The sequence below is a fragment of the Nicotiana sylvestris genome, chromosome 9 (genome assembly GCF_000393655.2).
Source record: "Nicotiana sylvestris chromosome 9, ASM39365v2, whole genome shotgun sequence".
Classification (NCBI taxonomy): Eukaryota; Viridiplantae; Streptophyta; class Magnoliopsida; order Solanales; family Solanaceae; genus Nicotiana; species Nicotiana sylvestris.
Window position 1 is genome coordinate 66,995,200 of NC_091065.1, and position 16,383 is coordinate 67,011,582.

Sequence of the window (16,383 nt, forward strand, 5' to 3'; positions counted from 1 at the left end):
GGGACTGACCGGGTAAAAATGCGGGTTTGGGCCTATTTCGATGGGGTTCAGGAGATATAACATTTGGGCCTAAAGGAATTCCGATTAAAATGGCCCAAAATCGGATTCTTTCACTCATTTTGTTTCTTTTTCTTTTCTTTTTCAATTTCAAAATTCTTTTCCTTTTCAAATTAAGAATTTAAACATAAATTAATTCTTAAACTAAATTAACCTACAAAATTAGGTTAATTACTCACTATAGTTATTTACAACAATTAATTAATTCTCAAATTAAAAGAAAAACTACCAAATTTAAAATTAAAAGTTAAAAATGCAAAGTGAATTATTTTTGTGATTTCAATCATTTTTATAAGACAACTAAACTGCTAATTAACCTAAAAATGTAGAATTAAATCCTAAATGCAAATGCAAAGTATTTTTGTATTTTTCATGAATTAAAAGAAATTAAGCATGCATGCAAAATGCAAACAATCAGAAAAATTCTACAATAATTCCTAAAATAAGAAATAATTAAAAGAAAAATATAATCTTTTGGAATTCCGTAGGAGTAATTCATGTGAGGAAAAAATCACGTGCTCACAGCTGCCCCTCTTTGCTCGGAGACACGAAGGGTTTTCGGGCAAAGATAAAATGAGCAATTATGAGGGATTTTTGGCCGTTTGAAACTCCATGAGAAGCATTTTTTGAAAAAGCCTGACTGGACCTTGCTTCAAAGGTTGCCTACATATCCTTGGCTATAAAGGAATCAGGTCAGTGTAGTTCTGGAAGTTTTGGTAGCTGGGACTACCGGGAAGCTGTGATTTGACTGTTTCTGTTGCTGCTACTGCTTGTTGAACTCCTTATTACACCACAATGAAAAATAAAAAGTTAAACTAGCTAAACCTATCAGTTACGAGTTACAAGATTCCTATCTATAAATCTCTTGAAGCTTGATCTTGAGTCTTGGTTGGTTCTTGCTGCAGACTCCGATCTGAATCTTGATGCTCATCAGCTGCAAGTGCTATTTCTTTCTTCCGCTTTGGATCCAGGCGGGACATGCGAAGCCTGTGACTTCAATCATATCTTGAGCAGTCCACATCCTTCTCCACTTCAACACTTTGAGTTAATTTTTTTTTTGCTCTTGTTCTTCTTTTCTTTATTTGGATTGAGACTCATTCTTTAGGTCGTCTCGGACCTTGTGCCTCGAGGCCAAACCTGCTCAGAAACCAAACAAACAAATGAACGAAATTTTTCTGCCCCAGTTTTCACTAGGAAAATTTCGTGAGTTATTTGTAACTAAAATCTAAACTATTTCTTCTTTTTTTAAAGCGATAAAATAAAAATTGTGTGTATTTAGGAGAAAGAGATTAGGGAGTGGAGCTCTATATCTAAAATAACCTCAACTAGGGATACCCTATGTTGGCAAAAGGCGACTAGGAAGTGGAGGCCCTATGTCTAAAAATCTTAACTAGGGATTGGAGCCCTATGTTGGCAAAAGGCGACTAGGGAACGGAGGCCCTATGTCTAAAAATCTCAACTAAGGATTGGAGCCCTATGTTCGCAAAAAGGCGACTAGGGAATGGAGGCCTTATGTCTAAAAATCTCAACTAGGGATTGGAGCCCAATGTTGGCAAAAAGGCGACTAGGGAATGGAGGCCCTTTCTCTAAAATCTCAACTAGGGATTGGAGCTCTATGTTGGCAAAAAGCGACTAGGGAATGGAGGCCCTATGTCTAAAAATCTCAACTAGGGATTGGAGCCCTATGTTGGCAAAAGGCGACTAGGGAATGGAGGTCCTATGTCTAAAAATCTCAACTAGGGATTGGAGCCCTATGTTGGCAAAAAGCGACTAGGGAATGGAGGGCCCTATGTCTAAAAATAATTTCAACTGGGGATTGGAACCCTATGTTGGAAAAGCGTAAAAGATTGAGATTGGGGATTCTGAACTACCACTTTTGGATATTCTTCTTATCTTTTTTTTTTATTTCATTTCATGGAATGCGTAAATGCAAGAAAAAATTTGGAGGGGACTTCCCTTTTTATAGATTCTTGCTGCAAAGCTGTTTCTAGCATTTGCGCACTTCTTTTTCCCTTTTTGGTTGCACCTGCTTCTTGCATGGTTGCTTTGGATTGTACATGTCTCAAATTTTCAAACAAAGAACAATTGTTAGTTTGAAACGGTAGTTGGTTTTATGGCCTTGATTGTTTTTGATCACTTGATCTCGGCCCAACCCTTTTGGTGAGGACTTCTCCTGCTTGTAGGCTTTTTCGAAGATCGATCTCTCTCCTAAAACCAAGGTACTCAACTTTCCAATTTTCCAGATGACTGTTTATCCGGGTGGGCCTTTGGTGTTTTCACCTTATTCTGCCTCTAGGGGTTTTTGACTTTGGATTTCTTTTTATTTTCAATAACTTGATTTCAGAGCATCGGCCATCATGGCCAGTCGGGATCGACTTGATGCACCCACTGAGGCTAGGTATTTTTCTTTGGACTTGGCTTTTATTAAACAGAAACTTGTAAAACCAATCTTGCCACCTTTTCTTTGTATTAGTTTCGGAACAAAGTTAGACCGAAAAGGATTCAAAGGAAAGTAAATAAAGGACAAGAAAGTGAACTTAAGGAAAAGTGTCCCTTTCAGGGAGGAAAGAAGGACTTATCTGGAGTGCATGCAGACTTCAATAGACATGACATGCTTCTTGGACTGGATGCTCGATCTGCACAACTATCCAATTTCTCATAAACCCATTGTGACCCATGTTTTAAAACCGAGAACTCTTTCAATACCAATGGTGGTGAGGGGTTTCTTCTTTTCGATCAACGCGCCCTTTGCGGGTTTTCGCCAATCAACCTCTCTCATTTCTCTTCTCATCGTTGCCTTATAGTGCTCTTTATGAGTTTTCACTAACAATGCTCACCATCGACTTATGGTGCCCGTAGGTTTTCACTAATAAGACTCTCTTATTTTATTTCTCTCATCTTGATTGCATCGAATCCAAACAACTGCATTCCCCGATTTGGAACACCTTTCGCTGATTGATCGGAAGGACTTGAACAAGGTTTGGGTAAAAAGAATTTGGATTGAATTACAACTTTGGAACCGTTCAGGCGGGATCTCACCGGCCCATTATAACATCTGCCCTAGTTTCATTCTTTTGGGGGGGAGGGGGAATTGTATTTTTGTTTTGGTGTGACTGAACCCCAGAGAGAGATTGCCTATGTATCCTTTCGGAATCAAGTCGAATGTAGTTCATGGAAACATTTGTTTTTATTGTTTTTTGTGTTTTTTTTCTTTTTGTTTTTCTTTTTTTTGATTTTTTTTTTCAAACATCTTCAAGTTCCAAAGAGGGTAATGAAAGGAAGATAACCGGCTTAAAGGGTTAGCAAAGGATTAGAGTGTTTAGGGTAGCGAGAATGTAAGCCTTCGTCATCCCAATCGGATAATGTTATTGCTATAGAATGATTAAACATAGTACCTTTTGACTGCATCTGCATTTACAGCGATTTCGGGGTCATTCACTTCGATGTCTCCCAGGTATAACGCCCCTTTTGGCAACAATATTCTGATAATGTATGCTCCCTTCCAATTAGGAGCAAACTTTCCTTTTGCTTCCTAATGATGGGGAAGAATAAGCCTTAAAACGAGTTGCCCCACTTCAAAGTTTCTAGGCCGCACTTTCTTTTGTAGGCACGGGTCATTCTTTGTTGATACAACTGCCCGTGGCAGACTGCGGCCATTCGCTTTTCATGATCAGGGTTAACTATTCCAAACGGGTTTTAACCCACTCACTGTCTTCAATTTTAGCTTCAACAATGATCTGAAGAGAAGGTATTTCAACTTCTGTGGGTATTACGGCTTCCGTGCCATAAACCAAAGATACAGGGTTGCTCTGACTGATGTGCGCACAGTAGTGCAATATCCCAACAATGCAAATGGAAACTTTTCATGCCACTTCCTGGAACTTTGAATCATCTTTCTCAAAATCTTTTTGATGTTCTTGTTTGCTGCTTTGATGGCACCATTGGCTTTGGGCCGATAAGGAGTAGAATTTCGATGCGTGATCTTAAAGTGCTCACATATCTCCCTCATCAAGTGACTATTCAAATTTGCAACGTTATCTGTAATGATAGTCGCAAGAATACCGAAATAGCAGATGAGATTAGAATGCACAAAGTCTACCACAGCTTTTTTGGTGATAGATTTGAGAGTAATTGCTTCAAACCACTTTGTGAAGTAGTCGATAGTGACCAATATGAATCTATGCCCATTTAAAGCTTTTGGGTCGATCGGCTCAATGACATCCATACCCCAGACAACAAATGGCCAAGGTGCTGACATGGGATGCAACTCTATAGGTGGTGCATGAATCAAATCACCGTGCACTTGACATTGATGACATTTCCGGACGAAACTGAAATAGTCTTTTTCCATAGTCATCCAGTAATAGCCTGCTCGGAAGATTTTCTTCGCCAAAACATACCCGTTCATGTGGGGTCCACACACTCCTGCATGCACTTGGTGCATGATCCTTCCTGCCTCTTCGGCGTCAACACATCTTAACAAGTTGAGATCTGGAGTCCTTTTGTATAAGACTTCACCGCTCAAGAAGAAACCGCTTGCGAGCCGTCCGATGGTTCTCTTTTGGTCTCCACTGGCTTGCTCGGGATATTCTTTAGTTTTCAGAAACCTCTTGATATCATGATACCAGGGCTGAATATTTGGTTCTACCTCAACCATATGGCAGTAACCGTTCCTTTCTCGAATTTGGATTTACAATAGGTTAATGTGGGCATTGCCTGGGTATGGCAGCATCGAGGCCAAAGTAGCGAGCGCATCGGCTAACTCATTGTGAAAATGAGGAATGTACCTGAACTCAACTGACTTGAACCACCTGCTAAGATCTTCCACATGTTGCCTGTAAGGAAAAAGCTTGACATCTCGAGTTTCCCATTCTCCTTGAGCTTGTCGGATAATCAGATCTGAATCTCCCATGATTAATAATTCTTCAACATCTTGGTCAATTGCCATGTTCATACCCATAATGCAGGCTTCATACTCGGTAGTATTGTTTGTGCAAAAGAACCGAAGTCGGTTGTGGCTGGATAATGCTGACCAGTGGGTGAGATTAAGATTGCCCCAATTCCAACACCTTTTGCGTTCACAGCTCCATCAAAGAACATTTTCCAGGCATGGGTGTCTTCTGATGTTATCTCAACTGAATTTACCTCTTCATCGGGGAAGTAGGTGTTCAGAGGCTGGTATTCATCGTCAAGTAGGTTTTCAGCCAGGTGATCTGCTAACACCTAGGCCTTCATTGTTGTGCGGGTGATGTAGACTATGTCAAATTCAATGAGCAGGATCTGCCATTTTGCTAACCTCTCTGTGGGCGTTAGCTTCTGGAATATGTATTTTAAAGGATCCAACCTGGTAATGAGGTAAGTGGTGTAGGCCAACATGTAATGTCTGAGCTTCTGAGCGACCCAAGTTAGGGCGCAACAAGTCCTTTCCAACAGGGTATATTTGGCTTCATAAGTTGTGAACTTTTTGCTCAAATAGTAGATCGCCTGCTCTCTTTTCCCGGTCACGTCATGTTGTCCGAGGACACATCCGAAAGAATTATCCAAGATTTTCAAATACAGAAACAAAGGCCTCCCAGGTTCAGGTTGGACCAAGACTGGCGGGTTTGACAGGTATTCTTTGACTTTGTCAAAAGCTTCTTGACACTCATCCATCCATTTAACTGCTGCATCTTTCTTTAACAACTTGAATATGGGTTCACATGTAGAAGTCAGCTGAGCAATGAATTGGCTAATGTAGTTCAACCTTCCTAACATGCTGATAACCTCTTTCTTGGTTCTTGGAGGAGGCAAATCTCGAATAGACTTTATCTTTGTTGGGTCTAACTCGATGCCCCTCCGACTGACTATGAATCCCAAGAGTTTGCTAGACGGAACCCCGAATGAACATTTGGTTGGGTTTAGCTTCAAATCATATTTACGTAACCGCTCAAAGAATTTTCTCAAGTCCCGAACATGGTCGTCCTGGGTCCTAGATTTGATGATCACATCATCTATGTACACCTCAATTTATTGGTGCATCATGTCATGAAAAATGGCGGTCATGGCCCTCATATAGGTTGCCCCGGCGTTCTTTAGACCAAAAGGCATGACCCTGTAATAGTAGGTGCCCCAGGGTATGGTGAAAGCTGTTTTTTCTGCATCCTCTTCATCCATCAACACCTGGTGATATCCTGCATAACAATCCACGAAGGACTGTATATCATGTTTGCAGTTATCTACAAAGATGTGGATGTTTGGCAAAGAGAAATTATCCTTGGGACTTGCTTCGTTCAGATCTCTATAGTCCACACGCACTCAAGTTTTCCCGTCTTTCTTTGGCACTGGAACTACATTGGCTAACCATGTGGTGTATCGAACCACTCGGATCACCCCCGCTTTCAACTGTTTTGTGAACTCTTCTTTAATTTTGTCACTGATATCAGTTTTGAACTTTCTTTGCTTTTGCTAGATAGGGGGATAATCGGGGTAGGTTGGCAACTTGTGAACCACCAAATCAACACTTAGTCCTGGCATGTCATCGTATGACCAAGCAAACACATCTTTAAATTCAAACAAAAGTTAGATCAATGCGTCCCGGGTTTTTTCATCTGTGTGAATGCTTATCTTGGTTTCTTTGACTTCTTCAGAACTACCCAAATTAACCGACTCGTTATCATTTAAGTTCAGCTTAGGTTTATTCTCAAATTGTTCCAATTCTTGATTTATTTCCCTAAAAGCCTCTTCTTCATCATATTCTGGTTCTTGGTTCATTATTTCACCATGAGACATCGTGTTTGGATCTGGGCATGAAGTCCGCAAGCATGTCATGTTATTTAAAGCCGCATTATTAGAACTAAAAGAAGAAATAAGAAAAAGAAGAAAAATCATAAATAATAAAGAGAGACGAATGATGAAATATTGATTTCATTTCATTGAATTTGAAGATAACAGGGTTTACATTGGAAATTAAAGACAGAAAACTAAAGAAAACATCTGAGTTACACCCTGCAATAACTCGTGATGCAGAACAAGTGGCAGGACTGGACTACCGGGATTCCCTCCTGATTGGGAACGGAGTAGCCTTCCAATTTTGCAGTTTGGCACTAGGTCCCATGTATAGCACCTCAACGGTGCTTGAGCCTTCTCCCTGCTGAACTATGTAGGTTTCATATAGCATCTGCCTCATAGCCCCACATATTTCTTCAATTTCCTCAGCCATGAAGGCCTCATCTTCCTCTTCCTCATTGTATTTAGGCCTGATAAATGTCCTATAAAGATGTGGAATCGGCTGAGGCAAGACCCAACCATTGTTCTTTCTTTCATCTGCCCATTTTCCATCAGCTGGCGTGGGTTGGAAACCTACCCCAAAGAACTTTTCACTAGCAGCCAGGGTGATAGGTTCAGTAATTTCTTGCAATGAAGTTCCGAGCCCCTTCCCAGGTTTGTAACCATGTCTGATCATCTCTTTGGAAACCATAATTGATGCATTTGAGAGAAAGGGTTGAGGGCACGAGTTTCCTTCTTCACATTGGTCCGCGACCACAACCTCAAAAGCTTGATAGACTATATGTTCACTTCCTTCTCTAGCTTCAAGACAAGGGACTGATGGGTCCCGGTAAATCGATTGCTCATCCTCTCCGTGAACTACAATCTCCTGATCTTCATGTTCGAATTTTATCATCTGGTCGAGAGTAGAAGGAACAACCCCTGCTGCATGAATCCAAGGTCTTCCTAAGAGGAAATTATAGGAAGCATCCATGTCCAAGACCTGAAAGGTCACCTTGAAATCCACTAGGGTGATAGTCAGAATCAAATCAATCTCGCCTATTGTATCTCTCTTAATGCCATCAAAAGCACACACACAGACGTTGTTGGGCCTGATTCTCTCAGTACCGATTTCCATTCGTTGCAGAGTTGAGAGAGGGAAAATATCTACCCCAGAACCACCATCTAGCATGACCCTTTTCACATAATACCCCTCACATTTAACCGTCAGATAAAGGGCTTTGTTGTGGGCGGCCCCTTCCATTGGCAAATCATTCTTGCTGAAAGAGATTTGACTGACTGCAAAAAACCTTTCTGCCATCCTCTCTAACTATTCTACAGTGGTTTCAATGGATATGTATGCTTCATTTAGAGTTTTGATTAACACTTTTTGATGTTCAGTTGAATTCGTTAGCTAAGACAACAAAGAGACTTGAGTAGGAGACTTCCTGAGATGGTCAATTATCTCGTAGTCTGTCATTTTCATTTTTTGGAAGAACTCTTCTGCTTCTTCAGCACTCACTGGTTTCTTGGGTGGGAAACGCTTATTTGTGGCATTATTCGCTTCCTCCAGATTGAGGTATTTTTCAGCCTGGCTATTTTCCTTAACTTCTCCCAAGATCTCTTTACCTCTGTAAGTTACTACCGCTTTGTTGTAGTTACATAGAATGACAGTGGGATCTGTCATGGGCCTTTGCTGTGTGCGACCAATAACCACGGGCTCATTTAGCCTTGGTGAAATTATTGGCCCCCGCACCACGTAGGTCCCTTTAGGCACATACATTTTAGCTCACTTCTTTAGCTCAAACCTTCTAGGAGGGCTCAATGACATCTGTTCTTTCTTGTGGCCTAGGGGAACATAAATAACGGCATCTTTTGAGGGTACTGCCCCAGTTTTGACTTCTATTTTCTTTTCTGTCTTCTGAGGGGTGGGTTTACTCTTCTTCTCCTTGTCTTGTTTTGTGACAGCCTTTGGATTCTTTTCCATATCGGCTATGGCAATGATGGCTTTTAGACCTGGGTTAAACTCCCTGTCTTCGCAAATCATTCCAATAACCGACCCATTGTTGTGAGCCGGTAATGGATTGTTGGTTACATTAGGAACGTCTTCGTCCTTTAGCACTATTCACTTTTGTTCTACGAGGTTTTCCACAGCTCTTTTCAAGGTCCAACAATCATTTGTATCATGCCCTTCTGCCCCTAAATGGTAGGCGCATCGAGTACCGGCTCTATAAGCGGGCAATGCTGGGTTCTGCTTGGTTTGGGGTATAGGCTGCAACAAACCCATCTGGACAAGTTTGGGGAAAAGGCTGGAATATGACTCACCAATGGGTATGAAGTTTGCCATCTTGGGTGGTTCACGGGCATGGAAGTTGTTTTGTAGAGGTCGGGTATTATAATGAGCTTGGTGAGGAGGTTGATTTCTGGGAAATGGAGCTCGGTTCTGGTTAAATTGTTGTTATGGCCTAACGTAGGGTTGGGCATTCATCACTGCGTATGGCTGAGGAACCATAGCATAGGCCATATCCTGATGGGGGTGGTAATGTTGTGGGGTTCTTTCAGAGAAATAAGGTCTGGGTGGATGGGTTTTCTTACACTTGAAGTTGCCATTGCTGCTTCTTCCTTCTTCTTTCGGTTTGGTACACCTCCAGACCCGCCTTGAATTGCTTGGGAGGTAGCCCTTATAGCAGACTGACTCAAGATTCACCCTATTTTTAAACCATTCTCAACCATTTCACCGATTTTGTTGGCCTCGGCAAATGGCTTCCCCATCGCAGACATCATGTTCTAATAATAATCAACCTCTTGGACTTGAAGAAAGACACTAACCATCTCTGTTTCATCCATTGGAGGTTTGACTCTGGCTGCTTGTTCGCGCCATTTGACAGTATACTCTCGGAAGCTTTCCGAGGACATCTTCTTTAGATTTGACAATGAATTCCTGTCAGGGGAAATGTCCATGTTATAATGAAACTGCTTGACAAAGTCCCGAGCTAAGTCGTCCCAGATATGCCAACGAGATATATCCTGATCCATATACTATTCAGAAGTAATGCCGACCAAACTCTCTCCAAAGTAAGCCATAAGAAGCTCCTCTTTTCTGCCCGCTCCCCGCAGTTGGTTGCAGTACCCTTTGAGGTGGGCTATGGGGTCCCCATGCCCGGCATATTTTTCAAACTTCAGGGTTTTGAAACCCAAGGGTAAATGTACATGCAGGAACATGCACAGGTTAGCGTAAGATACACTCTTTTGCCCACTCAGACCCTATATATTTTTGAGATTTTGCTCCGTGCTTCTCATCTTTCTGGTAATCTTCTCTTGTTCAGGGGTTTTTGTGGTTTTATCCTGCCCTGCGGTAAACTCATACCAAGGCGGCTGAGGGTAAGCATTGGTACTAAACTGGGTAGGTTCTAGTGGAAAAGATGGTGCTTGAAACTTGAAAGAAGATGGATCGAAGCTAGTCCTGGGTAAAGTAGGTTGTGTCGTAGCTGAACAAGGTGGCAGTGAATATGTTTGAAGCCGTACCTGAAGTTAACACCTGGGGGCGAGTCTCAGAAGGTGTTCCAGTAAAGTGGGCTGAAATAGTAGGATATCCCAGTGGGCTATTTGGATAACTTATGGGGATGTTGGAGGTCCCACTTGCCCTGGGAAACAGTTCAGGGAATCCGGGTATCGCACTTGGTGGTTCTTTTCCGTTGGCCCAGGCGTCCCACGTTTCCATCATGCGGAGACGCAGAAATCCTATTTTCCTCAATAGTTGCTGACTCAGAAGTTGGGATGGCCGAGATCGGACTATCCTCTAGAATAGGAACTGTTGGCAGATGACTTTCCGAAGACATTTCAACACTTCCTTTTGACTTGTGAAGTATGGATGTGAAGCCAGATTACCACAAAACCAATCACCTTACTATAGAACCTGGACATAACAGTAAACAACAAACCAGTTAGTTTGAAGCAATTAACACATAGGTAATCGCACGTTGGGGTATGATGCACCTATACAGTTAAATGTGTTTCTACGTGTTTTGCAACGGTTGCATGTTTCATCCCGGCTCTGCTTATTTCCCCAATTTTCTTTTCTTTCCACTTTGGCTTTTTGCGTTTCTCCTCTCATTCCCATTTTCCACTCTTTTCTTTCCTCTCTTTCCTCGCTCTTTTTTTTCTTTTCTTTTTTCGTTTTTCTTTTGGTTTTTCTTTGGCTCTCTTTTTCTTTCTTTTTGGTTTTTCTTTCGGTTCTTTCATTTCACATCCCTCTCTTATTTGAGTTATTTACAAAAATCATGACTGGATCTGATGTGGATTGTCTACGTATCACGACGCCGCGTGAATCAGATTATTACGTAGTTCAAGAAAATGAATGCAAAAATAAAGAAACAATTTTTTTCCTTGGGAATTTTCAATTTTCATTAATAAAAATGCTAAAATATTCTATTACAAAAGACTTCAACATACTACTTTCTTGGAATTTTAAAAAACTACAAACAGACTCAAAAATAAATTTTAAACTAAAAACTGAAATACAGACTTGATAAATGAAAATCATGAGTACATAAGTGCTTCGACTCCTGGGGCTCGTGGGACATCATTCGGTCTTGCCACGGGCCTATGTGCAAGATCCCCTTGGAGCCGCTCCAGATCACTCATTATTTGGCGGACAAATGTCATTACTGCAGCAAATAAAGTGGTTCGAGTCATGTCCTCACATGTGTGGCATTTCATGACGATGTAGTCGGCAATTGCTCTAACCCTCTCCCGGATCATACCCTTTTCTTGAAGCAAGCGCCCGATTTGTTGAGTTCGAGCTTCTAGCACCTGAATGTCATGATGGTTTTGATTATGTAACTGTTGCATATCTTCTTCCATCTGGGCCATCAAAGCATAGCAATGTTCTCTTTTGGCTTTAAAGTTTCTAGCCTATTTGACTGCCTCATTTTCATGGGTAGTTAGCTTTCTCTTCAAATCTATGATTGTTCCCTCATATTTTCTTTTCATCTACCGCACAAACTCTGCCCGCCCTTCTGCATTCTTTGCCAGTTGTGCTCGAACTCTTTCTAGACTAGCCTCAGAGTTTTCTAAGTCATATTGACACTCAATTACTTTTTTTTTGAGACCATTTATAAGCCTTTCATCTGCTCAGCTTCTTTCCTGGTTCTTAACAACGATTCTCATTTTCTGGATCTGAGCTTTGAGGGCTTCATTTTACTGAGCCAACTTCTTCTTTTCCCCTTCATCGGCAGCAGCTTGGACACTATTGTTAAATTTGAGGTCCTTGATTTGTCCCTCTAATTTACTTATCTTGGCGCAATAGCTTGCTTCTTTCATCAACCAGTCTCATTGCTCCCGCGAGTCGTCAGTGAATTGCTGGACGTGAGGTCTTTTAGCAGGCCTTTCGGGCTCTCGAGGGATTTGAAACCTTTTACCGAACCAATTCATGTAATTATGGTCTATCTCACCCTTAGCTAAATCCCGCACCAGAGCTTAGGTTCTAGAAATCTGCACTCATTCCAAACTTGATGAACTCTTCCTTCTGGGAATATAGCTTTTGGGCCTAATTCGACGACTTGTCGACTCAGACCTTCTTCATGGGGAATAGTTTGAAACCTACCCAGTTGGCACAAAACCCGGTGAGGAGCATATGGCTGAATGCTCCGGAGACCAATCAGGAGAAGATAACATATTTCAGCTAACATGTATATGACTTCGGTGATAGGGAGCCATCCGAAAGTCCACTCAATTTTGTCCGAAGTTAAAGAACTCAAGTGCGCAAACCAAGCCTCTGTACCCTCTAGAAATTCAACATCCACCACTCGGTTTTCAAACTCTTCGATGCAATTCAAACCAGTCATGTCGTAGTTCATATACTCGACATGGTGACAGAGATGTTCTTGTATCCACAGTTGTTGGAGTAGGTTACAGCCCTGGAAGAATTTTCCCCCTTCTCGGCAGATGGTGAAAGCTCTGTAAATCTTAGATAAAATCATTGGAACCAAGGTGCCATTAGTTTTTTTAATCATGACTTCGGCCATTCCTACGAGTCCCAATTCCATGCTGCCGTCTTTTCTCGGACAGATTATGACACCCAAGAATGCCACTATAAAGGCCAAACCCCATCGTGCCTCCCATTTATCTTTGTTTCCTGCATGGGTCAGACCAGTATTTGGCGCTTCAAAACCTTGGGGATTGCCATAGTGCTGGTACAAGAACTGGAAAGTGCAAAACCCTTCAGATAAATTCCCATCCTGAACCTCCCAACTGATGTTTAATAGATCTAGAAACTTGTGAGGAGACACTGCTCTTGGCGCCACCGAGTACCGACTTCTGAGATTCCCACTAAGATCGGCATAGCCCGCTATTTCCTCCAGCGTGGGGGTGAGCTCAAAATCAGAAAAGTGAAACACATTATAAGTCGGGTCCTAGAAAGTTATCAAGGCCTCAATCACATCCAATCTCGGTTTGATTTTCAGAAATCTAGTGAGACCACCCAAAACTTTTACCACAGTCCCTTTGCTGACCTTTCCTAAGTCGTTCCACCACATATGGAGCTATAATGGGATTTCCTTAAGAACTGCGAAGGGTTCATTTTCATTTGTGCTCATCCTGCACATTTATTAGGATGATTCAATTAAAAAATATCACAATTCCTTTTGACTCAAGAAAATTTATCACCATTTTTTTTCAAAATTTTTATTTCAAAAATAAAAACCTGGCTTTGCAAATACGGCCTTTCAGCACTTTGGGGAAGAAGATTTTAAGGTTGTGTTTGCTAACCGACCAAAGCTTTGAAAAAGAGGCCATAGGTGGTTGTCCTTGCAAAAACTGCCTTTCGGCGCCCTTTTTGGGACATTCGGCTATTTTAGACAAGAATGGCATCACCTTACTTATTTACAATAAAAAAATAAATTTTTTTGTTCTTTTGGGGTTATTTTTTCAAAAATGAATTTGGACCCGATGAGAGTTGTCTACGTATCCCACATCCGGTGAGAATCAAACTGTCGTAGTTCTGACTAATTTGACAAAATAAAAATAGCACTAACTATATTTTTTTTTTTTAAAAAAAAAAAACAAGATTTTCTTTCTCTTTTTCTTTTCAAAATTTCAGTAAAGTTTCGACATTTTTTGGACATTCGTTTTTCAAAAACAGGTAATTATCTCTCTAGCCCTCAAATTGATTTTTTTTTTAACTTTTCTCCTATTATTCATAAGCCGGTCAACATGCAAATCCAAAGCAAATAAACGCACAAGTAGCAAGCAGAATGCATCAGGATGGTCTTTTTATTTCGGGTACACCTGTCCTAGACAAACCCAACCGCTGTGTTGAGTCTCCAAAGTCAAATCCACGTGATGCAAACAAATGCTCCTACTAGGGATCCAGCATGAGGTTTTGTTATACTAGGTTTAAAACCTGGGTGTATTGTTCTAGACCTGGCTTACCCGAGTGGACAGCTCGAGCCGAGGGTGGACAGCGTACCGGGAATACAGAAGCTTCACCGACTATGCAACTTGTCCGAACCTCGTTCTAAAATTGTGGTATGACTCTAACAGAAAAGAAGTCACACGAAGGACACACTTCCTAGATGATTTAGAAGACTCAAAGAGAGGAGGGTTTCATAGCAATTTATATATATTCCAAACAATATCAAAGTGGTAAAAAACAGCAATTAGCACACTAGGCTCAAACATGTAAAAATCAGACAATAAACAAAGCCAAGTATAACAGTTATTCTAAGCTCGAATTCTTGAACCCTGAACCAGAAGTTCTGGGTTTTGATCCCCAACAGAGTCGCCAGAGCTGTCACACCTCCTTTTTACACACCCGAGAGGGGATATAAGGGAGTTTTTCAATTTAAGTGACATTATTCGAAATGGGATTATTTTATTTGATTCAGAGTCGCCACTTGGAATAGTTTATTTGGTGTCCCAAGTCGCTGGTTTATTTTAAATCCCAAATCGAGGAAATTTCGACTTTCCTTTGGAAGTCTGCAAACTAGAAATTCTGCATAAGGAATTCTGTTAACCCGAGGGAAGGTGTTAGGCACCCCCGGATTCTGTAGTTCTAGCACGGTCGCTTAAACCATTATAATTGGCCTATTATCTGATTTTAATACATGTTTTAGCCTGTGGTACATTTTTAACTTTATTAGCTGCTTTTAATTAATTTTAAGAAGATTCAATGTTATCTAAAACACGTCTTGAACCACGCCACATGAAATGCACCCGCGATCCACGACAAATTTATTTAACATTGTTGAGATTTGGATTGGGGTCACATGAAATGCACACCCGAGTTTAAGGAAATTAATTTAAATTACGCGCCTAAATCAACTACGCACTTTCAAGTTTGCGAGGGCTATGGAAAATTCAACTAAATGGCACACCTCGATTATTAAAGGATTAAAATTAATTAAGTGAGGGCCATGTATTTTGAGATTTTATTTGGAATGGTGCACCTCAAATTATTCTAACAAAAAGGTTTCTAAATTTAATTTTGAGAGCCATAAATTACATGTTTGGCTAATATGGCACACCTTGATAAGTTAGGATTTTAAAGTGTTTATGTCCCTACTTGCCTATGCTTTGAGTATAAATTGATACAAAAACAGTTCCAAAATGCTCACAAGTTGTGCTTGATTGTAGAGTTTATTGACAAAGTGGCGAGATGTCAAAAATTGGCTCAAAAAGGAGTGAAATCTGCTCAAGTATCAAAGACCAAGAGAAGTGAAGAAAAAGGGGCCTAGTGCAGACCGCGTAACAATGACCGCGGCCGCACTAGGAGGTTCAGAGACTGGACATTTTCGAGCCTAAGGTCACACGGACGCATTAGGATTCACGCGGCCCGCGGAGAAGCTTCGCGGCCGCACTCCTTCTCTGTGTGGTCCGCGCTCATAGGGTTCAGCAAAGCGGTATTTGTCCTCATGCGGTCCGCGGTCACGTCTGCGCGGACCGCGCCAGTTGCCTTCCCGGCCGCGGTACACTCCCACGCGGTCCGCATCCCCCAGTTCAAGTCATCAAACAACTGAAACCCAAGAGCCAGTGCGGCCGCGATCCGTTTTGTGCGGCGTGCACTGACCCCACAGGGGTATTTTTGTCCAGCTTTTCCAGCCTAGTATAAATAGAACATTTTACTATTTTTTTAGGGGGAGGTCAGATCTGAGAACAGGAGAATAGCTACGCTTGGTGTTGTAGCCATTTTTGGCATATTTGCTTCCCATTAACAATAGATTATTGTAGTTTCTTCTTAGTAATTAATTAATATGTGTAGTTCTTCATCTATTTCTTCAGTTTCTTCTTTAATTATGTGTAGCTAAACCCATTAGCTAGGGTTGTGGCTCAACCCTAGTGTGGGTAATTGATGGGTGTTGCCATCTAGGGTTAGATTGACTATGGGTGTTTGTTATTTGGGTTGATTTTATGATTTAATTTAGAATTGGTGGTTGCAAACACTGATTCAAGCTTTGTGGGTTTAACTCTTCTTGAGAAAGAGAGTTTATGACCTCAAAATTGACCCAACAAGGAATTGGGATGGACTCATGAGAAATGATAGTCCCAATTAACGGGTTAAATCTCGAGAGAGTAATCACCCTA

At 41.2% G+C, this 16,383-nt stretch overlaps 1 protein-coding gene across 1 annotated transcript; it reads right to left on the reverse strand.

Annotated features, from left to right (window-relative positions):
* Positions 1-5,280: 5,280 nt before the first annotated feature.
* Positions 5,281-8,122, reverse strand: LOC138877701 (uncharacterized). The gene is made up of 2 exons (XM_070157331.1): positions 7,160-8,122; positions 5,281-5,958 (listed from the first exon to the last, which is right to left on the reverse strand). Exons 1-2 carry the CDS (start codon positions 8,120-8,122, stop codon positions 5,281-5,283), a joined length of 1,641 nt encoding a protein of 546 aa, XP_070013432.1.
* Positions 8,123-16,383: the final 8,261 nt, after the last annotated feature.